Source organism: Trachemys scripta, chromosome 5 (assembly GCF_013100865.1).
Source record: "Trachemys scripta elegans isolate TJP31775 chromosome 5, CAS_Tse_1.0, whole genome shotgun sequence".
In the NCBI taxonomy this organism is placed as follows: domain Eukaryota; kingdom Metazoa; phylum Chordata; order Testudines; family Emydidae; genus Trachemys; species Trachemys scripta.
Genome location: NC_048302.1, coordinates 115,569,492 through 115,583,994, shown reverse-complemented (window position 1 = coordinate 115,583,994; position 14,503 = coordinate 115,569,492). Strand labels below are relative to the sequence as shown.

General features: G+C 41.2%; 1 protein-coding gene across 3 annotated transcripts in view; it reads left to right on the top strand.

Moving 5' to 3' along the window:
- Positions 1–14,503, top strand: part of PPP2R2C (protein phosphatase 2 regulatory subunit Bgamma) — a 270,028-nt gene that overhangs the window by 134,900 nt on the left and 120,625 nt on the right. The window contains exon 2 of one of the 3 annotated variants that reach the window (XM_034770937.1): positions 495–646. The exons of the other annotated variants lie outside the window; for them this stretch is intronic. Within the exon in view, the coding sequence (XP_034626828.1) occupies positions 598–646 (49 nt within the window). The 5' untranslated portion in view covers positions 495–597. The remainder of the gene's footprint in view (positions 1–494; positions 647–14,503) is intronic. 3 annotated transcript variants of the gene reach the window in all.

Sequence of the window (14,503 nt, the reverse complement as noted above, 5' to 3'; positions counted from 1 at the left end):
TGTTGGTTTCTTCCATTCAGAGACATGGACATGTCCTGATTCATCAGTATATTTTTCCATCCATGTGAGATTTTTGTTTTAAAAAGAAAGAGGTGGGAATTACATGAGTAGGAGACACAAACATAGACTGGAGGTGGGTAATGGAAAGAGGTAGATACTTAGGTCCAATCTGGGAAAAGGGGTGAGCCTTCCTGCTATGTTTCCCTTCATCTTTAGATACATGAGGGGTTTTATTTGTCCTTTTTCTGTGCACTCCAATCTTTACACCTATCTACAGATGGAATGTCCACTGGATGAATTGGAATGCTCTCTCCACTTAAACCTCACTCTGAGAGCTGTCCAGGGATATTCAGTGGCCCAAGATGAGGATCTCTGCCGTCAGAACTGGTTGATACAGAAGAGCTCATAATTTTGGGGGGCAAGGAAAAATAGCAAACTCCAAAATGTTTAGCAGAAATAATCCAATGGCTTTATTTTTACATTTTGTTTGAAAGATACTACTTGCTGGCTGCAGAGTGTGTGGATTCATCTTCCTTCTGGAGCCTGAAACAGGTCATCACTAGAAAACCTTGCATTCAGCCTGGCCCTGCAGAGAACATGGAAGGGGAGAGCATCTACGAGGTTGATTCTGAAGATGGGGTTGGAGGTAAGGGTGCCATCACTTGTTTTGTTTTCCCCCGCTGGCTGATTGATTACAGGGAGTCCTTCCGGTGACCTGACTGCAGACTCCACAGAAGAGGAACAAGTGTTAAGGTTGTCTTCAGTTTATCAAGTGTATTGTCACCCTATAATACATGCAATGAATAAAGGTATTTTTTGAAAGCAGTTGCTTCCTAGAAGAAGTGACCTATCCAGAGTCTGCATGTGTTTTATTGTAATTGAGAATTGTTAGCTGGAGCCTGAGGTTTCTTTATAGATGACATAGATTCCAAATATTTATAAATAAAGGTAGATGAGACTTTCACTTTTCTCTTCTTAGTCACTTTTCAGGAGCTCCACTCTTTTCTGTTTGCCATCTTCTGTCAACAGTTTTCTTTGCTGAGTGTAGAAAACTTCAGGAAGCAGCTTTTTCTGTTTCTTGTGGAACATGTGTACTTAAGGAGCATTGTTTCCCAGCTCACCACTGATTATGTGAGAGTTCTGGAACAATTCACCTAACTTCTCTGTGCTGCGGTTTGCTCATCTGGAAAATGGGATTAACACCCCTCTCGTACTTCATTGGGTATAACCAGGCCTAATTATTTGTGAAGTGCTCTGGAAACCTTTGACAGGTATTACAGAATGGTAAAAACAATGCATGCTGCTGCTTCACTCCCCACTCTTAATATAACCCAACCTCTGCTCACAGTAGAGCAACTTCTGCGAACATCATTATCCAACATAGAACTATACATTGAACTGCCTGTTTCACTGTACTACGTGAACGTCATGAACTGCTAAACCTCAGAACCTCTGGGAACATGCATATCCAAGTATTATGGGAAAGAGCTCCACTCCAAGTCTGCGTATCAGCAACATAATCATATTTTAGTTACTGAACTACACTGGAAACCTGTCAGGGTATTCTCCATCTGTGTTTACTTGATCCCTTTCAGTGATCCATACAGCAGTTGCCAATACATAGCGACCACCTGCATCAGCAGTTCCACACATGCTAGGCGGTAGAATGGCTTCACTTACTTAAATGACACTGATTTGTTAGTTTCTTTTTGCTTGCAACAAGGAGCTTGCAGGTCTTCCTCAGTTATGCTTATTATGAACACTCAGAAAATACTGAGTAATTTTTAAATAGTAAAACGAAGTAAGATAACTACTAATGGTCATGTCAAATTACTTAAGTTTTGTTGAAAATTGCTTGGTAATTTTCAGTTACTAATAGATGGTAAAGTAAATGTTGTTTACTTGTGTAAGAGACGTGTGCAATTATATAACAAAAACTGTACAGATATTTATCCATGTAAAAGAGAGGCCAAGATTACCCTCTCCAGTTAGGTGAGTGAAGAGTATATAAATACCCCTGGATAAAGAGTGGGTACTGTCTCCTTGCAATTGTTCTCCATTCCCCCAGACTACTATGTAGCCCTCACTACAGGTTCAATGCTGGTATTGGGCTCTGTGCATTGGGTAGAGCTAGAAGCGCTCTGTAGTGCACTGTATTCTGTTGGCATTGAGGATATCCAAGTATTTTTCAGCTTTTTTTCTGTGTGAGTTCATTTGAGAGCGTAGTGATTGGTGTGGTTTCACCCACATAGTTGCTGGTGGAGCATTTGATCCACTGGTTTAGGTACAACTGCGTGAAATGAGATAATCACTATGCTCTCAACTGAACTCGCACAGAAAAATAAGACAAAAACACCCTATCACCCATGGGTGAACACTTTCCCAAAGCGATCATTCCATATGGGATCTCTCAGTCCTTGTCCTCAAAGGAAAGCTAAAAAACACCTTCAAAAGACAAGCTGTGAACTTAAACTCATAACTCTGCTAGACCCCAAAAATCATAAAACCAGAGACACTGGCTTTATGGCTCACTACAGCAATTTGTAATCTACTAACCCTTGTTTGTCCTATGACTGCAGAGGTGTTAATTGTCCACTTCACTTTAACTGTAAAAAGCAACAGAGGGTCCTATGGCACCTTTAAGACTAACAGAAGTCTTCTGTTAGTCTTAAAGGTGCCATAGGACCCTCTGTTGCTTTTTACAGATTCAGACTAACACGGCTACCCCTCTGATACTTCACTTTAACTGGTCTCTGCAGTATGTTTACACCTTGTGCTTAACAACCTGTCCCACCTTGTATTTAGCTGTGCCACTCTGGTTACTTTTTCCAGACCTGAAGTAGATCTCTGTGTAGCTCAAAAACTTTTTTTCCACCAAAAAAGTTGGTCCAATAAGATATTACCTCACCCGTGTCGCCCAACACAGCTACAACTCTGCAACCCACATGTTTAATGGAGTTACTCTGGTGAGAACAGAATCTGGACCAACACATACAGGGCTTTTTGTTTTGTGGTTGATTTCAGGAAAATGCCAGTGTTTTTATCATAACGGTCTGTAATGATTCCTTGAGCTAAAAAGAAACTCACTTCAACAGGATTCAGGGCTTGCCTACACTTGAAATGCTGTGCTGCTGTAGTGCTTCAGTATACATGCTCTCTATACTGATGTGGGAGGGGTTCTCCCTTCGGTGCAGGTAATCCACTTCCCCAAGAGTCAGTAGCTAGGTCAGTGAAATAATTCTTCCATCGACCTAATGTTATTTACATCGGGTGTATGTCAACTTAAATATGTTGTTTATGGCTGTGGATTTTTCACAGTCTTTAGTGTAGACCAGGCCTCCGTTTCAAAATAACTTGTCAGTCTGTTGCTTATGCTTTTCTTTTAGTACAAGATTGGGATGTGTGTGAGGGGGAGGGAAACAAAATGATTTCCATTCTGAAAACATTTCCTCCTATGGGCAAAAGCTCTTTGGGGCAGGACCTGCCTTTTTGTTCCGTGTTTGTGCAGCACCTAGCACCGTGGGGGTCCTGGTCCATGACTGGGGTTCCTAGGCACTACGGTAATATAAAAAAATAATAAAAGCCGACCTGCTGTGGCTCCAAGGCCTACCAAGTACTGTCTGAGATTTGGAGAGGAAGAATGATTTTGTGAATAAAACCTAAGAGCTGGAATCTATTCTTTGCTCTTCCACAGATCTCTAATGTGACTTTGGGTAAGTCTCTTGAACCACTTTGCCTTGGTTTTCTCATTGATACTCATATATCAAGATTATAAGTGTCGACAGTTTTTGAATCAAATAACTAAAGAGGGAATTCTAAATAATTTTACCAAACACACTGCAGTTCTGCACGAAATAAAAACAGAGCTTATAAGTGGAGTGTCAACCCTCATTTTCCATAACATGTATGGGTTTTGTTTTTCTTTTTTACTAAGGAATGCGTGTACTTTGTATGAGATGGTTCGTGACTCCCATTTGAGACTTATGAAAATTACATGTTTATAGCTAGAACAACAGGTTCCTCATCAGAATGACATTAACAGATGACATTTCAGCGATTGGTGACAAAACCAGATATATACCCCTTTTCAGCTACATCATTAGAATGAGTCAAAGGAAATTAACAGCGTCAAATAATGAAATGGCATTTGGGTTTCACTGATTCTAGATACAAGAGTTTTTGTTGCAAGCATGTTATTTAAAGATGAATTTATTTTAATGCATAAGGGGTCTGATCCTCAGAGGTTTTGAACACCCACTGACATCAGCTGAAGTTTCAGGAGCTCTGCAGCCTCTCCATATCAGATCCAAAGTGTGAAAAAAAGTGACTCTATAGTGCAATATTTTATCCACTGTATGCAAGTGTGGAAATTCAGGCCAAATTTTTCAAATTTGGGAGCCTAAACAAAGTGCCGGAGTCCATATTTAGGCTCCAAACAAATGCCTGATTTTCAGAGGTACTCAGCACCTCTGATGTCTAATTCACTTCAGTGGAAGCTGTGAATGCTCAGCATCTCTGCAAATGAAGCCACTTATTTGGGAGCCTAGATACAGATTTAGGTGCTTAACTTTATGCTGTCAAGTTTTAAAATGGTTGGCGTTGGCCTTTAATGTTAATGCAATTGGATGCATTGTGAGAGCATTTTTAACTTGATGCATCATTTCCTCATTTGGTGGCAGATTTTTCATTGGCCTTTAAATGGATCCAAATAGGACAGGGTTCCCTATTTCCCCCCAGCCCAGACAGGAGCCAACCACAGTTACAAACCCCAGTGCCTTCCTTTGTCCTAGGAGCCCTGGAAGGCATTATCATCCTGAGGCATTGTGACTCCACGTGTCCTTCTAGGGCAGTGTGGCTCTGCCCCATATTCACTGTGGGCCTGTGCCAGGTGGGCACAATTTAGCTCTCAAATTTTATTTTCAGTAAGTGATTGTCCCCATTTCTGATGTCTCAGCCCTCTCATCCTGCTCATTACAGGAAATAACTGTTTGAATAATAGTGTGGATTTTCAGTATTCTCTTCAGATGTTCCTTGAGAGGCTTTTACTCCTTTTTGTTATATTCTGATAACTATGACTAGATTATCAGTCACTTATTCAGCCAATCCCATTCGTTGTCAAACTGGGAGGCCATATCAAATGGGGCCCTGGGCCGCCTGGTCTGGCCTGGGTCTGATGCTAGTCAATATTTTCATTAATGGATAATGCAGTGGAAAGTACGTTATGCTTATAAAATTTGCGGATGACACCAAGCTGAGAAGGGTTGCTAGCATTTTGGAGGACAGGATTAGAATTCAAAACAGCCTTGGCAAATTGGAGAATTGGTTTAAATTCAACAAGATTAAATTTAATAAAGGTAAGTGCAAAGTGCTACACTTAGGAAGGAAAAATAAAATGCACAGCTACAAAAGGGAAATAACTTGCTTGACAGTAGTATTGCTGAAAAGGACCTGGGGATTATAGTGGATCACAAATTGAATGTGTGTCAACAACATGATACAGTTGTAAAAAAGGCAAATATCATTTGGAGGTGTAATAACAGGAGTGCTGTAAGACATGGGAGATAACTGTCCCACTCTTCTTGGCACTGGTGAGGCCGCAGCTGGAGTACTGTGTCCAGTTCTGGACACCTCACTTTAAGAAAGATGTGGACAAATTGGAGATAGTTCAGAGAAGAGCAACAAAAATGCTAAAAGGTTTGCAAAACCTGACCTCTGAGGAAAGGTTAAAAAAACTGCACGTGTGTGGTCTTGAGAAAAGAAGACAGAAGGGACCTGATACATCTTCCTATATGTTAAAGGCTGTTATAAAGAGGACAGTGATCAATTGTTCTCCATGTTCACTGAAGGTAGGACAAGAAATAATCATCCTAATCTGCAACAAGGGAGATTTAGGTTAGAGATTAGAAAAAGCGTTCTAACTATAGGGGTAGGCTTCCAAGGACTGGAATCCCTGTCACTGGAAGCTTTAAAGAACAGCTGGAGAAACACCTGTCATGGATTATCTAGGTATACTTGATGACCTCTTGAGGTTCTTTCCAGCCCTACATTTCTATGATTGAGGGATTTTTTAATACACAATACTATTTGTTTTTGCAAAGAATCTGATGGTGAATACAAAAATGCAGAATCAATACCAGGGAATAAACATTTCCTTGCTGTCTGTATACTGGTACTTTACTGACATTCCGCAATTTGATAAATATTTGAGGATTTGGTTCTGCATCCCAGCACCAAGCGTACCAAGAAAAAAAGGCATAAATAAAACCATTTCTTACAGCGAGTAGGCCATATCAATCCCTGGTGTAACTCCACTGGCATCAGTGGTGTTACACCAGGCCCAGATTTGGCTTGCTATCTTCACTTGTGGCTCCGATTCAAGCAAAGAAATACCCATTGCACATTAGCTAGGTCACAAGTTAGTTGCTATGGTAGTCAGCATTTTTTTAACCAATCAGCTCTCTTTCAGGATGATTCAGCCCAGAGTAACAAATCAGTCACACTGCACTCGAGCTGTAATCAAAGCAGCAGCTATTGTTGGTTTTAAAATCTACAGAGACTATGAGAACAGAAATATTTGTGCTAGAAGAGGAAATGTACAGTACTGTATCGCTGCAATATATTCTGTAGTACGTTGAATTTAAACAAGTTGGGGTGTTCCTATCAACAGTAAACTGTTTAAAAACATAATTCAGTAAGTGGGGTAAATTGTGTCCACAGTTTGGCCAAAAATGTGCTTAGTACAGCAATACACAGAATAACAACAAAGAGTCTGGTGGCACCTTAAAGACTAACAGACTCTTTGTTGTTTTTATAGATACAGACTAACACGGCTACCCCCTGATACAATACACAGAATGATACTTTAGTTACAGCCTTTCATCACAATACAGTGCATACCAGTCTTTCTTCTTTCAAGCTACTAAATGGAAGTATATTATTGCTGCTAATGGAAGACTCCCAGACTATGCTGTCTGTTTGCTTTCTTATTATACTGTTATCTGGCTAAGCAAAAATGCTGCAAGCCTTCTCCAGGAATGTAAAAACATTTTTTAAAGTTATGGCTGTATAGTGGATACACTTTCTTAGTTTGTGTAATTTCAGAAATGTAGTAAGCTGTAGACAATACTAGATATTAAGGGTTATGATTTCAAAAGGCCTAAAAATGTGCATAACCATTAGCATGGGCAACTGCATTTGCACATGGAAGCAGGCAGCTAAACAGAAGTCCACTGACAGGGTACATCCAAACTGGCATTGCTGGAGCTCTCCACAGCATTTAATATGATTGGCCGTGGAATCCCCCATTGCAACTTATAGGTGCAATAGAGGCAACGGGATCACACTGAGACACCTTCACCTATTGCTCTTGGGCTATGCCTAGAGAGTTGTGATCATCTTTTCCCCAATCTTGTTCTTCATCTATATGAAGCCAGGAGGGGAGTGAGTTTGTGACACATCATGGACTAAAATGCCAGTAATGTGCAAATGGCATCTAGGTTTACACCATTTCCCATCACAATTAAACAGCATCATCTTCCAGCAGTCTAAGGGTTTGACTGAGATCAACAACTGAATGACAAGTGATTGCCGGATGCTGAGTCCTGAGAAGACAGAGGTGATGCTAGTGTGGAGTGGGAAGCACTTTGAAGAACTTGCCACCTCTGTAATATCACTCTGCACTGACAGCATCTTCCTTCAGATTGTTAAAGTCCACAGTTTCATTGTGCATGTGGATTCCTCACAGCTTCTGGATACCTAAATAGTGATGGTCACAAGAAGCACCCTTTTCCATATGCAGCTGGCAAGATGAGCATGCACGTCCCTGTCAGATTTAGGCTTAGCCACAGTGATCAATGCATTCGTGACCTCCAGACTTGATTACTGTAATTCTTCATGTCTGCTTATGAAACTGCCGACTTTAAAAAAGCTACAGCTCGTTCAGTACACAGTAAATCCTTTGCTCAACCAGAAAGTCTGCCCAGAACACTCACCCCAATGTGTGACTCATCATGAAATACTGGGTCCAACTGAAGGTTTGGATCCTCATTTGCAAAGCCCTCCATGGTACTGGCCCCAGTCACCTGAGAATCTACCTTTGATGGCGACGTTGCACTAAAACAATGGAACTGTCAGCATCAAGAGTGTAACACGTGTGCAAGAGACAAAGTTTTCTCATTGCTTTATCCAGGAATTTGGAACTCATTCCTGAAAGGGATCAGAATGACCACGCACTTCAGTTCATTTCAAATAAAATGCAAAATCTGCTTATTAGCCTTCCCACAATAATACCAACAAAAAAGAACAGAAAAAAGTCCAGGTCCTGCAGATTGGAAGGAAGGAAGGAGGGAGGGAGGGAGTGTGTGTTACATATTTATAAACTGGTCCCATCTACAGCATTGGTAAACTGCAAATCTTAATTATCTGCTCTAGGGTGCAGATACATTTAAAAATAAACAGTACCAAAACTGCTCCCAATTGCCTATATAGCTACTCAGGCTTGTTCTGCTTCTGGTCAGTTGCAGTTTATATTAGCTCCAGATCCATGCATTTCAGAAAGAAACACATGGTTCATTTGACTAACTCTACTTTTGGTAAAACTGTGCCTATCCACAGGTATAGCCATAGAAAATGTGTATTTGGTGATCATGGATTTAGGAGAATGGAAGAATTTGGGTGGACCAACAGGTCATTGTGGAGGCTGCTGGTCTAACACCTATGTTCTTTCACATTTTGAATCATCGCTGGAGGTCTAAGGATACAACTGAGCCATTAGACTGAAAAGACACAACAAAATCCCCAAACACAAACAAACAAAACCAGATCATGGTATGCTAGGTATATTTTCCAAAAGGGCCTGATACTTTTATAGTACTTTGTGCTTAGGTGGGTCAGTGGTTGGAGCAGTTTACTGGCGCTTTATTTTTTGATATTTGGATACAAGGTTGTTGTTCGTTGTTCCTTTTATTTTCATGAAGCAGTGGTCTATCCTGTGCTCCAAGAGAGGGAAGCTAAATTACACAGTGTGTGGTAAAGACAAATAGTGTAGTGTAGCAAGTAAAATACTTGCTAGTGACATGAACTGTGAGATGCTTTATATCAGCCATCACTTTCTTCTGGAGCTGAATTTGCAGAGATGGGAGGAAGAGAGAAATGACTGAATAGTTTTTACTGTGCATACTGTATCTGTGAGTTGCACTCAAATTTATACAGGCACAGTGATGGAAAATATTACTGATTTGTAAATATTCAATAGATTGGAAACTTCATGGAACATTTCCTGATGATTATTAAATTTAAGAATTTCAGTCTGTTCTATCAGCATTTTATAAATATTCTATGAAGGCAGTCTTTTCTTAATAACCATTGACATTTTCTTGTTTCATCATACTGCTGTTGTTATATTGCTGGGCATTCTGCATGAGCGTGGGCCTCACAAAATTTGTTTTGTATTGTATTCTCCTTGGAAAAAAATAGTGGTGAAATTCAGGAGTTTTGTCATTGACTTCGGTGGGGCTAGAATTTCACCTTCTGACTGTATATTATACTCCAAACCTATTATATATTTGTACACCCAAACACTGTAGAGATGGATGACATCCACAAATATCCTGTTATTATCACAGAAATATGACTTACCAAAAATTTTTCCTTTTTGAGGCAAATCCTGGACCATGTACCAAGCCTGACTACATAGGATTTGCATAGAAGGTTCAGTATTTAGGGCTAATGCAAGGTCTGCCATTGCTACAGCCTCAAAGCAGCAGTAGCCTCCTCTACAGCTTTTACCCACCCTTTGAGAAGGAGCTTGGCCAATGAATCCACATAATTAAGAACGCCCTGCACATTGGCCAGATGGGGCCACCATAGAGTATAGTTTTGTGGTGCTCAGGGAATGCCTCTTGTGCAGGTTCCTTACATCATTCCACCCATGTGCATTGAACTACCTTGGTTCCACTGCCATCAGGACTTTCTGTAACTGCATGAGAGCCGTGAGCGGATATTTACCCTTCATTGTGAAATACAAAATGTATTTCCACACTTTGAACCATATGCTTTCTCCCTTATGAGAGGAAGAATTGGTGAGCAAATGGCACAAAAGAGGCAGAGAGGAGTCTGAGGAAGGGAAAGTAGCTACATATCATCAACTTCTACCACTGCATATGTTGGCTTTGGCCACTTAGAATAATTAATCTGCCAGAGCTGCTTCACATAGGGAAGGAGGTCGTGCACTGTGGGCAGGAGGAAGACATCAGGAACCAGCTACCATATGTGCTGTTCCCTCCCAAGGCTGTGCCCATTGTGCACATTATTTTTGCTCTGTGCAGTTCTAACTTCCCTCATAAACTCTTCAATGGACAAGCTGCTCCCACTGCTAGTGCATCAATGACAGCACAGCAGTGAAGCTAGCTTAGAAGGTGGGAGCTTGGAAGCCATGTCCATCCTCTATGTGCAACTGGCCCTGGAACCATGGATTTAAAGCCATCTTAACTACACGTGCCTAGCCTACGTGTTTGATAGACTATCTGTCCTGCCTCCTTACATACCAATGCTGGTACTACGAAGGTAAGGTGATGCTATGTGTCCTCAAGAAAATAAAATAAGACCTTTTAAACATAGATGTTCCCCTACTATGCATGTTTGCTACATCAGGGAGCACTGGATACTCAGAGACCAAATACTTGTACCAGAAGTAGGTGGAGAAAATGCTGCAAGCCAGCCAACCTTCCTATCATCCATTAATGTCTGTGCTATATAATTAACAGACTCTACTGCAATGTGCACAACATCCACTTATGGGGAAATAGTATTTCTTCCAACTGACAGACAGTCACCTGAGCTCATTTAGCCTGTGTGACAAGATGGCCGATATTGGGATGGTGGGTCCTGCGCTTTTCTTGGCGGAGGAGGGGGCTAAGATGCCACCCCTTGCACCTGCTCTTGGGCCCCCGCAGGCCCCGCTAGTGGCCTGGAAATGTGGTAAAGGAGGGAAGCAGGGAAGGAGTCTGGGTTTGCTCCTCACTCTGAGCCCCAGCCCCTCTCAACCCCTGCGGGTTCGTACACTCTTCCTCCTTGGGTGGGGAACCTTCGGTCCTTAGACGCTGCGGGAGCGTCTCCCTTACTTTGGTTCTCTGGTCTTTCAAATCTCACCACACACCTCCAAGCTCCAGTCCTCTCTCTCCTTCCTGCTCCTTGACTGCCTGAAGCAGGGGGTTTTATTAGGTTCCTGACAGGGCCTTAATTGACAGCAGGTGCTCCAATTAACCTGTAGGCACCCTCCCTAGTCTACAGGGAACCACACCGTAATTAGCCTAGGGCTTATATATTTCCCCTCGATCACTCTCCCACTGCTCCCTGGCCCTCCTTGTATCACACCTGTTATAGCAGAGTGCACTGTATAGTTGCTGTTTATACATCCTACTTATTGCTGCAGCCAGTACTCAAGCTGTGAATGTCATGTTCCTTAAGCAGCTGCCATATGCATTGAAATAAAAGAGTTTCCATCTAGCTGAGACAAAAGGAACTGCGCTAAATTTGACTCAGTTTTAAAGTACTTCTTGCATATTTCCCGTATGTTAGTCTCTTGACAATTAAAAAAAAAAATACAGGGTTCAGATACAGTTTCAGATCCAAGCAGGCAAGAAAGGTTTGGGTTTCTGGAGTGTGTCTGTTGGGAGAGAAAGGAGTGGATGGAAACTCTAGACAGTTTTACTTTATCTACTTTTATATTTATTTACACATATGCACATCGTTCATATTAGTGGTTTGATCAAGGATGAGAAAAAGCAGCAACAAAACTTAGGATATCAGCTGAAATGGATATTGCAGTGAAAAATATTATAGAAATAGTAGCACTATACAGCTGTGTCTTCATGCCCCATCAGACTGCTCTTATACAAAGCTATTCATAACTGCTGTTAGATGTAGTTTGGCTCCAAACAAATTAAAGTTCCTCTCTAGGAATGTGCTTGGATTATCACTGCAGAAGCATTTATACCAAAAGATAACCAGCTGCCAAGTTGTTTGGGTGTTGACTGACTTAATAAAAAAATTATTTATTATATTTTAAATGAATGTCTGGTTTTGAGACAGTGCAATGAAGTGAAACTATTTAGTAATGATTGCTTTTATTCCCTAATCAAGTCCCATAGCCATTGAGGGCATCATTTCAAGGTGCTGAGCACGAGGCTGGCTCCAGGGTTTTGGCCGCCCCAAGCAGCCAAAAAAACCAAACAAACCGCGATAGCGATCTGCGGCGACAATTCGGCGGAAGGTCCTTCGCTCTAGGCGGGAGTCAGGGACCGTCCGCTGAATTGCCGCTGAATAGCTGGACCTGCCGCCCCTCTCCGGAGTGGCCGCCCCAAGCACCTGCTTGCCAAGCTGGTGCCTGGAGCCGGCCCTGGATGAGCACCAGGGCCGCCCAGAGGATTCAGGGGGCCCGGGGCAAAGCAATTTCGGGGGCCCCTTCCATAAAAAGGCTGCAATACTATAGAATACTATATTCTCATGGGGGCCTGGGGCAAATTGCCCCATTTGCCCCCCCCCCTCCTCCTGGGCGGCCCTGCTGAGCACCCACAACTCCCTTTGAAATCAGGCCATGCTTTGGTAAATCCAACCAATTCAGATACTGGGATTGTCTTCTATAGTTGCCATTGCATTTTAATTCATCTGCTGGAAGCGCCATACCAAATATTAATTTCAATAAAGATTATTGGTTTAATATGTTAATAGCTTTTTGCTGCCTTTCATTAATAATCATCTTGGTTTACTGGCCACACTCCTATAATGTAAGCCACAAGGGAAAGTGATTACATTTTAATGGAGCTGCATCTTCTAAACAAAGCTATATTGAAAAAGGTTGAACATTTTTTTCAGTTTGGTTATATGCAGAATATTCTATGTCCCAGTATTTCATTCACGGGGGTGTCCAGCTAAAGGCCCATAATTTACCTTTTACATATACCACTCTTACAGTATGGTGCTTATGCATTTATTTTTACTTAATATATCGGTGCAAATTCTCAGCTAGTGGAAATGATCTTAGCTCCATTAAAGTCCAGTGGAGCTAGAAAAATTTACCCCAGCTGGTGACCTGCCTCATTGCCTATGAAAGAATATCTTTAACTGGATCCAGTCTCACTGTTAACCAAGGTGCTACTTCTAATATTGCAAATGTAAGTACAAAGAACCCTCCCCTCCCCCCATCAGTAGTCTGCATGCAGGCACACATCTGACTAACTTGAATGGATTGCTGCTGTTATGTACCAGGACTAGAGTCATACTTTTCCTACAAAATGATAAATGTCTTCATAAAAAGAAGCACTTTGATACAGTGCTTTATCTTGCTGATTTTTCAAAGCATTGCAAATTTAGACATAAACATTTGTAAATAAGCATTGAAACCATCCTGGTATGTACATACACAAATTCAATACATTTATTTGCTTTCCAATTTAGCTACTAGTATTAAAAAAAAAAAAAAGGTTGAAAAAAAGTGAAACTGCAAATTAAAATGGAGAAAGTATTTTGTCAAGGTTATTTTCTGTCATGCTTCCTGTTCAGGCACTATATGAGCTGTTGCAGTTGAGAGTAAGATGTTCTGGGTTGCTGTTCCTCCTCTATGTAGGTGACACCCAAACTAAAAAAAAAAATGGATTAATTAACTACACTTATTTGCATTCTGAATATAGACAGTTTGTTTCTTTGTATCACAGTATTTTACTTGCTTGGTTGTGTGATTAATTTACTTTTTCTTTTAGTTTTTTTTAATGCTTCTATCTCATGCTTTTTGTCATTGTATTCCCTGTGCTATTACAAAAGGAAAAAAGGATCATAATCTATGTGCTATTGGTTGCTATCCTGAGGGCTCTGTATTACATTTCACTGACTGACTTTTAAAGATTTGTTGAAATCCTATGCTCTTGCTGTGCAAGAAGAGAAGAGGGGTTTCTTCATCTCCACTATTGAGTATCCACCACATATCTAGCAGCTGAACTATTCTGGGTGGAGAATAGACTGATTAATATAGGCTTTCCTCAGTAACAGAAAAAGGATCTTGCACTGAGGGATTTTTGAACTTCATGAATTAGATAGCTCAGATCACGACTGTGGTAACAGTAGGAATAAGCTTTGGAGTTGATGGGGGGGACAAACGAGGACTTATCTTAGAATCCTAGAACTGGAAAGGACCTCGAGAGGTCATCTAGTCCAGTCCCCTGCACTCAAGGCAGGACTACATATTATCTAGATCATCCCTGACAGGTGTTTGTCCAACCTGCTCTTAAAAATCCCCAATGATGGAGATTCCACAACCTCCCTAGGCAATTTATTCCAGTGCTTAACCACTCTGACAGGAAGTTTTTCCTAATGTCCAACCTAAACCGCCCTTGCTGCAATTTAAGCCCAGTGCTTCTTGTCCTATCCTCAGAGGTTAAGAACAACCATTTTTCTCCCTCCTCCTTGTAACAACCTTTTATGTACTTTAAAACTGTTATCTTCTTGAATC